Genomic DNA, 10,298 nt, shown 5'->3' with positions numbered 1-10,298 from the left:
TATAATAAAATTATAATTCTGAAGATGTATAACATTTATACAATACACAATGAAAAACATATATATTTCAAAAAAATATTTATTTAATATTACATTAAAAAAAGAAAAATAATAAATTATACATTCTGAAAAAAATTTTATAGTATAAATCAATTCTGACAAAGCACTTTTTAATATTCTGTATTATGTGTATTATAATTATACATAAATATTTAATTTCATATATTTTTTAATGATTATTAATAGCAATGTAGGGAAATATATATGGCTATGTTGTAATCATTATGACTTAAAAATTATAATATATTTTTTCTTATATGTAATTATATTTACAAATAAAATTGAAATATATATTACTGCTATTATATTAATTTTATTTTGACATCATTTATTAATAATATTCAGAAATATAATTTTTGTTCATATAAGACGCATGGGAAAAAATATGTAATAAAATTAACATAGAGCAAATGCTAACACAGTAACTTCAAATAAAATATGTATTTGATCACATTATAACATAAAATTTATTATTTTTTTAAACAGTTTAATGTGTAAAATAATAAGTAAAAAAAAAACTATAAATATAAAAATTAAAAAAGAGCAACTAATATACAATTATACTGTTGTATAAAATACGTATATATATGTGTTCAAAATATATTTTTTCAATTATTCATATGTGATATTTTTTATACAATTTATTTATCCTTAATATATACTTTAAATGTATATAATTTACATGTATTAAATAATACCAATTTATTATATTTATATTACATTAAATTATTCATACTTATTTTGCATAATACATAGATATAATTCATAAATATTATATATGATTCATCATTTTAAGCTTCTATTATATTTTATATAATAATAATATAATTATTAAAACGTGAACACTAAGCACTACTAATAATAACCATTGAAAATATAATTCAATTTTAATATAATATTTAGAATATACATTACAAATTGTAATTTTATATTTAGTAAAATAATTTACCTATATATCTATATATATTTTTTATTCCTGTCACGTGACATATATAATAATAAATAACTTGAAGTATTCTTATTCTATAACGTTAATTATTTTTTAATTTTGTACATACTACATAAAATATAGAATACAACAATGGCTCCTGATTCCACATATGTATGTAAACGCTTTAAATTACTGCATTAAATTATAAAATATTATAATTTACTTTAATACTTTTTATTTTATGGTGTATAATAAATGTGATTTTTATCAATGAATGCTTATATCATTGAAAATATCATTATAATTTTTTGATTTTCAGAACTTTATGACAAATAGTTTACCTTCACGAAAATTATATGATAAATTAACTCATGGAATTCAATCTGTGTCTAATACAGTCGGCCTCTGCGTTGCCTATGGTGATAATTCTTTATCTAAATACCCTCAAATTAAGGATTTCTGTTCAAAATTACAAAATTATTTAAAGAATGAATACAGATACAGGGAACAATATACTATCAAATATGAGTTCTGCAATTTATTGAGTTACTGGCTGTATGGACAGTTAGTAAATATGTGTAATGAAAACAAATGTGATCCTAAAATTATTTATAAAAAAATTAGCCGTATATTTTCTACGTCTTTTCATTATATTCAAAGTGTATACAATTTTTACAATTGTGAATTAGATCCTTATATAAATTCACACGATGATTGGGAAAAGAGAAAGAAATTATATGATTACTGCCAGGACTGTGAAACGATTAAGGAAATGTACCAAAATAATAAAGAATATTGCGAACGATATAATATCTACCTTCTTGATATAATCAAACTATATGATGATTTTAAGACATCTTGTACCTATAGAAGCGGAACTGAATGCCCAGTAACTTATGACAAATTTTATAAATGCACTCCCGAAAAATTACTACAATATTATAGCTGCCAAGCAGAAGAGGTAGAAGAAGATGAAGATCCAACAGCAGACACATATAAAGAAGACAGTCAAACAGAATTTTCATCACCTGAACAAAATATTCCTATAAATGAACAAAATAATATTTTAAGTTCTAGACTTAAAGCGATATCATCTGATGAACGCAATTTAATGAATTATAATAACAATTCTCTAAAAATATTTGGTAATATCCTTCTAGGAGTAATTGTCACTTCGTTACTTGTGGGTGCTTTATATAAAGTAAATACGGTTTTGTATTATATATATATTATATAAGCGTGCTAATATTATGAGTTATATCACAATATATCATAAATTTATATATTACACATATTTCACATTATCCTTTCCTGTAACAGTTTACAGCCATAGGTAATCAGCTACGAAATACCATTGTATATAGAAAAAATAAAACAAATCATCTAAATAAAGAAAGAAATAAATTACTTAATGATACATCAGAATATCTTAACCCTTATTATGAAGATATGCAAAATTATTATGTATGGTACAGCACTGCGTAACTTTTTTTATTTCTTAATATTTAATAATATGATATAAATTAATTACTATAATATTAAATATACAAATAATGGACCTGGATATATTAGGATTCATATATAAAAAAAACGAAAAATAAATAAAATTATAATATTTCTTACATAGAGAATACATGAATAATTATAAAAAAATATTTATCAGATATGTAATTAATAGAAGAAAATTGTCTAGTTATACATATACATCAGAAAATATATAATTTAAAATTATTTTACTATATTTAATGAACAGGATTTATTTAATGTAAAACCTCAAAAAATATATCTCATTAGAAATTTATTTTCTAATGTTTATTTCATTATTTATTTTTTATTTAATTTATTTTTTTGAATATATAGTTTTTTTCGATGTAGTATTTGTACATATATGTTTAAGTGAATTTTTTTTTCATAATACATAGATTTAATTAATAGCTGAAATTCATTCAGAAAATTGAAGAATTAATGAATATATAATTCTAAAGTTGGATTCATTTTAAATTTTATATAAAATATAAATTCAGGAAAAATTGACGGCAGAATGTATGATTTTAATATAAAACTTGAAAGAATATTATGCATTAATTGTAACATAATAAGTTATTATAACAATTACGCAATGTATTTATTTAAATTACATGATGAATATAACAACAAAAGCAATTTCTTATATAAAACTAATTAATTGTATGTATGCCAATGTTTCATCCTGAAACCTAGTAATGTATTATTAAATAGTAATGCAAATTTTTAATCTACAAGTAATTTTACGCTTATTAAATAAATATATATGTATATGAAAATTTTTATTTATTATTCTCGTGAAAATATGTATAGTATTATTAATAACAATCATAGATATCACAGTTAAAAAAAAGATGCATCAAATATATTTCATATATAATATAGGATATAGCTACATCTCAAAGTATCATATAATGAACCATAATACAAAATTTTCAAGCTTCATAATAAGCACAAATTTTACTGTGCAATAAATATATTTCACAATAATAGATGAAATAAATTTAAGTAATATATGAATAATACATCTCACATCGATCGTAGCAGAGGAGAATGAACTAATAATGATTTTCATTAATAAACATATTAAAAAAATTATGAAGCTTTATAAAATTTAGCATATTTTGAGTTTTGCATTATATGGTTAAAAAAAAAAAATTATTTGTAATATATACCTTTTTTTTTATGCGCATATTTCCATTATGCTAACATATTATATAGTATAAAAGACACATAGCATAGAATACATCATAATATATATTTCCCTAGTACTCATAAAATAGCTTCTGTATATATATAAATCCCTATATGTATTCAAAAAATATAGCTAACACTCTTAACATCATTCTTTAATAAGATAACTGAAACGAGTAAATGAAACATATAAAATTAGACAAAAAAAAGAAATGGCATTTTTTAATTAATAACTTTTAAAATATTCATATATTTTTTCTAATACAGTAATGTAATGTACAAAACAAATTTTAAGTATATTAAAAAATCCTAAATATTAATGAATTACAAATATATTGAGATTTCTCCTATATATACATGTGTAAACTAAGATTTTTGAAGAAAGATAATAATGAGAAGGAATATTTTAAAAAATATAGATTATCCTAATTTTATAACAAATGGTTACATATAAATGAACTTTTTGAATATTTTCATAGTTAAATATGATCAAACCTTCGAAAAATACATGAAATTAAAATATTCCATAAAATTTTACAAAAAAGAGGCGATATATTGTTATAATTTTTTTTATATATGATATAAATTAAAAAGGAAAAAAGTGTACATGAAAAATAAAAGGTACATATTAATTTTATCTTACGTATTTCTATTTGTAACTTAAACGTATGACACTATTTTCTTGATTTCATGTATGCAATAAACACATATATGGCATTTACATTGTATCAATACTTCTTATAATTGTATAAATTAATTTATGTTACATCTTATTCTGTTAAAATAAAAGTACTTAATTGTACAATTAAAAATTATGCACTATTTTACCTCATTACAACTTTTTGTGTTAATAAACCAGCAAGAAATATTGAATTATAATATGCAATGGAGACCATTATATTATTGCTCTTATTGTTTTGAAATTTTAATATTTCCATTTAAAAATTCAAAAATGTACATTTTCTTTTAGCATTTAATAGATACATTAAACTACATCATCTATTGACATATGTGAATAGGAGTTAAATGCAGAGAATGTAATATAAGTACCCAAAAATTAATTCTGAAGAAGTATCTTTTATTTTGGAAGAATAAAAGTAAAATAAAATTATTTTTATGAATCAGTTTATTCATTATTCTTCATATATAAATTTTTTCTAACATTAATAATATTATATAGCAACGTTATTTTTATGAATATTTAATTGACTCATTGTGCACTAATTCTAAGCATGACATTGTTCATAATTCTTATATAAAGGAACTATTATTTTATTTATTATTTCATATGAATAATAAAAATTTCCCTCCCCATATATATGAATTTAATATGCACAATTTCATTTTTGTCTTAATAAAATTAAAATTTTTTGAGATACTAATAAATATAACAATTTCACAATAATATTAGTGATTTGTGAAAAAATATAAATTCTTTCTAATATTTCATAATTACGAAATATACCTTCTTTAACAAATATTATACTAATTATGAATACAGCATAAATATTTTAGTAATAAATATAACACTAATTATCACTTAAAATAATTAATTTTATAAATAAATTATAATTTTTTACAAGTTATAATTTACATAAATAAAAACGTAACTTTTAATAATATTTATCAGAATTTAATTATTAATTATTTAAAAAATAATAAGATCGTAATTTTTATTTTTAAAATAGTTATATAAAAATTTAAAATACATTTTATATAAATCATTACTATTTTTTCTAAACATATTTCGCTGTTATGTAATCATACAGTGCACATTATATATTAAATGATCAATTTAAATTAAATATTAAATAATTCTAAAGGATAATAAATATTTTAGTGCACAAATTGATAATAATATTTCTTATCTAATGAATATTATATTTCATTTATCCTATGTAATAAGTCTATTATGTTTTCATTATTCCATATTAAAAACAAACATAATTAATAAAGATTGAATATATTTTTAAATGATTTAATGTATATAAATTAAAAATATATATACATATAATATGGTATAAACTGTGATTTATTCTAGAATTGTCTTGAATTAGTAATAAAGTATAAATAATATAAAAAATTATGTGGATTATAAAATGATTTGTTATTATTATAATAAGACATCATAACATTGAGAAAAATATATAATTAGACATTTTAACCTTGCATACACATTATATATAACCAAAATTGTAATATTGTGTAAATTTTACTATAATAATATTTTGACAAAATAAAATTATTCGTAATCATATATGTGTAGTATAAATATGTACATTTATGTAAAATATAAAATTATATTTTATCTCAGTATCATATACATAGGTATATATCATTTAAAAATTAATTCATATCATCCTTCAAGAGTAAATTAAATTCTTGTAATATTTAAAAATACATGATGACGAATAAATAATTTTTTACAAAATAAAATTAAAATTGCTACAACATTAACCACAACTTAATCCTTCATAAAGATTCTTTTATTCTTTCTATGTTATGTTTTACGATTAAGAATATAACGAAATATTCTTATTTAATCATGTGTGTATTTAGTTATATAATATATATTTTTCAACAAAGTACATCGGAAAATCGTGGCATTTATTATAACCTTTTTTTTTGGTGTTATTTTCAAACAAAAAGTTATTGAAATGTAAGTATGATAGATAAGTTATCGTGCTATATTTACCCACAATTTTACTATAATACGTGAAAAAATGAAAAATATATAACACTTATTTCAATGTAGAAAAAAATATTCCCATACAGATATAATTATAATATACAAAAGATTCTTTGTTATATAAGATTTCATGTATTATATATTTTTTTATTTATTAAATATCTTTAAAAAATTATGCTGTATGTGCTGAATTTATTAAATATTAAATATTAAAAATTATTTATTGTACACATCTTTTTATTTTAAAATATAGGACAGTGATTAAAATGGTATTTATCCCAATATAATACATTAATTATTTTTCCATATTAGATAATATGTAACATCTTGTAGACAAAAAATGAATGCATAAAACTAAGTTCCCATATACTTTGTGAGACATATTAATTATATATTTATTATTAAAAAAATATCCTTGTGATAAATATTGTTCGTTTTATATAAATTACCTTATTATCATTTAAGCATCTAATCTAAATTATTGATTTTCCTTTATTATAACGTATTAATCTTGAATCTAACATCTACAAGGAAAATTATTATTTAAAAATATCAACTAATATTAAAAATATAATGAAACATAACTTATAAACTATTATTCAAGAAAGTAAGTAATTTATTCAATAAAACCCTTATATTATTACATATACTAACATATGTATTTATAAATTCTGAGCTTAATTATTATATGTTTTATGATAAATATGATATGTTTTATAATTATTAGTTATGCAAAATTATTTGATTTTTTTCCAAATAAGTATACCTTATTTACAAGTTATTAAATATAAATATATGCACGTATATACCAAGACTTTATTACATGTTATTGCAACACATTATTTGGAATGTTATATGTCCATTTGTCATATTGTTATTTCTATCTCAATATATAAACAAATTTATGTTTATTTAATTCTAACACATGATTTCATATATTCTAATCTTGATAATATATAAAGGACACAATCCACTTGTCTATTTTCTCTTAATTTATTTAAAAATGCACAAATTGAATCATGTCTTTCTACTCCATTAAGGAAACATGACTAAAGTTATGCTGGGTATTGATGAGAATAGAAGGCTTGTGCGTTTTTCGATTTATTTTTATAAAATTATATTATGCATAACTTCTTATGTTTTATAAATTACCTTAGAAACATATAATATTAATTCCTTAATATAAATTCAATGTAATTTACTTTAAATTTCAGTATCCTTTCTTATTAGAAGTGTGGAATTTGTAGGACAACATGATGAAACAGTGGAGGATACTGAAAGTAAACAATTGTACAAAAATTTTTGTTTGCCAATTAAAGGCACGTTATATATTGATAGCGGAAAATACTATGAATTGTATTTGAAACTTGTAAAAAATTTGAAACCATTTTGCAAGGAATCAGAAGAATTTAAATATCAATATAATTATTGTAACAATTTAAACAACTGGATATATATATATTCAAAAGAAAAGAGACTTAGTAATCCTATTATTCATATATTGTTCAATCTTTTTAGAGGCTTATTATCTAATAAATTATCTATAAAAAGAATTTGTAGATATTATCCACACGATGCAATTTATGCAGTACCGATTAATATTATAAAGCTAAATATATATGAATATTGTATGCATGTTATTCATAACATGTTGTTAAATAAAAAAGATGCATATAACTCTTTATGGATAAATCTTATGAAGAAAAGTTTAGAATTATATAATCATACGTACAAAACACACTGCTCTCAGAGCATGGATAATCTAGCTAATAAGAATAAAAACACATCCTCATACCTAGATATTTTTAAGAATTCATATGATATATATTTTTGTAGGAATGAAACAATAAAACAATTATTATGATCTGAAAATGCTGCAGAATTAATCGGGTGTAAATTGAATTCAGAAGTAACACAATCACAAGCAATAGATGACGTGTATATACCACATGTTGACTCTATAGTATTACCAGGACCCGAATTGCATGATGCAATGGACTTATTTCAGGATACTGAATATTTTATTACAAGTGAATTCATAAAAAAAATTTTACGTACATTACTTGCTACTGTTCCAGTAGTGTCTTACCTTTCTTTTTTAATCTATAATGTGGATATAATACCGCTTGAAAAATATGATCAATAGTGAAAGATATATTCATGTTATGCTCCACTAATAAACAAAAAATATATTTAATATTTAAAAATAAATAAAATTGATATTATCTATTTTATTAGTTTATCCCAATTCGAAATATGTTTCGATCAAGAAATAGAGCAGTAGGAATAAGAAATGATTATGATGAAGATGAAGAAAAAAAACCATTATACGCCTTGCGTGACAAGAAGGATGTAAACTCATATAATCAGAGATATGATATAGCATATGGAAATTTATAAACGTATAAATTCTAACATAAGCATAAAAAAGTGTATTCCTAAAATAATTATTATTAAAGATTTAAAAATAATTTAATTAAAATGTAATTCAGATAAGAAAACTTAACACTACCAAAAATGTGAAACCATTTAAAATATAAAAAAAACCAATATATGACTTATGAATAAAAAATAAGGTTGTACAAAAAGCGTGCTTTAATATAATATTTTTATGGAGACGTTGTTAGAGCATATTATCTATAAAACAAAAGACTAATATAATAAAAGAATAAAAAAAGGAATGTTGAGTAATAAAAATATAATATAAATTTTTATTATTTAAATATAATATACAAACATGATAGTTAATGAAAATAATTTATATAATATACCTAAATTGTAAAATGGTAAAAATATAATAACTTTGTAATCTATTAATCAACAAATTAAATAAAAACATATTGATATTATTCTTTTCACGCGATAAAATTAACAACCATTATGTTTTCCAGATAATACTACACTGATATGAATAACAGACAGTCAGAAATATAAGGATACATACATTACACATCAGTTGTTAATTTATACAAGAGTTGATAATTTAACAAACAATAATTTATACTAAAGTTTATTTAAAAATAAATGTATTAAATTTCATATAAAAATAACTATATATATAAAATACAAAACTAAGAAAGAACTTACTGATGTTAATAACCATTGTATATTTTTTATATAGCGCCATTTTAAAATTAATGCGCTTTATGTATCTACCCGAATAACACATCGTCCTTGTTACATAGGATAAAAAACTTATTCGTGAGTAACGTTTGTTATAAAAATATATATAAATATTTTTTTATAAAAAAAATATATTGTATTATTATTTTATCTATTATTACTCAACTACTAATCATATAAAATACATATTACTTATTCTATATAACTTGTATGTAGTAATAATATATATAAAAATTCAATGCGAATAAAAGAATAAAATAAAATTTACAAAATATAATACAGAATAATTATTATATAAAATTCTCATAATTTATAATATAAAATAATAAATAAGCAAAATATATTAATTATACTAAATATAGTAAAATTAATAATTCAGAAATACATAATATATGATTTCTATGACAAAACAGAAATATCGTGGGAGTATATATACAGTGTATCAGATAAAAATGAAGTATATGAAGTAGAATAAAATTTGTTTTATTATTTTACTACTCATTAAATATGGTTTCTGTATGTTATTAAGAAAATTTATTTTTTGTAGTATATATATCCAAAAAAAAAAATAAAGACTTATACTGTAAAAATAAAAGGAAATATATTAATAAAGAATAGGATATTATAAAAATAAATATTTGAATTTAATTCTAAGCTTTATTTTGTATCAAATGTTCCACATAAAAATATATATATTATTATGTTATTTAAAAAAAATATAGTAAGATATTGGATATAAATTAATAAAAAATCATGATATATTCTATATAATAAAAA

General features: G+C 19.8%; 1 protein-coding gene across 1 annotated transcript, besides 3 other annotated features; it reads left to right on the top strand.

Moving 5' to 3' along the window:
• Window positions 1–1,141: 1,141 nt before the first annotated feature.
• On the top strand, window positions 1,142–2,476 carry PGO_002710 (variable surface protein; the record flags this gene model as incomplete). The annotated part of the gene is made up of 3 exons (XM_028691174.1): window positions 1,142–1,162; window positions 1,311–2,201; window positions 2,312–2,476. The coding sequence occupies 3 exons, from the start codon at window positions 1,142–1,144 to the stop codon at window positions 2,474–2,476; spliced, it is 1,077 nt and encodes a 358-aa protein (XP_028546975.1).
• A 4,967-nt stretch (window positions 2,477–7,443) lies between these two features.
• Window positions 7,444–7,485: a sequence feature (nonsense mutation produce stop codon;~variable surface protein).
• Window positions 7,486–7,668: 183 nt separating this feature from the next.
• Window positions 7,669–8,508: a sequence feature (nonsense mutation produce stop codon;~variable surface protein).
• A 128-nt stretch (window positions 8,509–8,636) lies between these two features.
• Window positions 8,637–8,798: a sequence feature (nonsense mutation produce stop codon;~variable surface protein).
• The last annotated feature ends 1,500 nt before the right edge of the window (window positions 8,799–10,298 follow it).

Source organism: Plasmodium gonderi (assembly GCF_002157705.1).
Source record: "Plasmodium gonderi DNA, contig: Pgo-contig_310, whole genome shotgun sequence".
Classification (NCBI taxonomy): domain Eukaryota; phylum Apicomplexa; class Aconoidasida; order Haemosporida; family Plasmodiidae; genus Plasmodium; species Plasmodium gonderi.
This window is presented reverse-complemented; position numbering and strand designations above follow the sequence as displayed.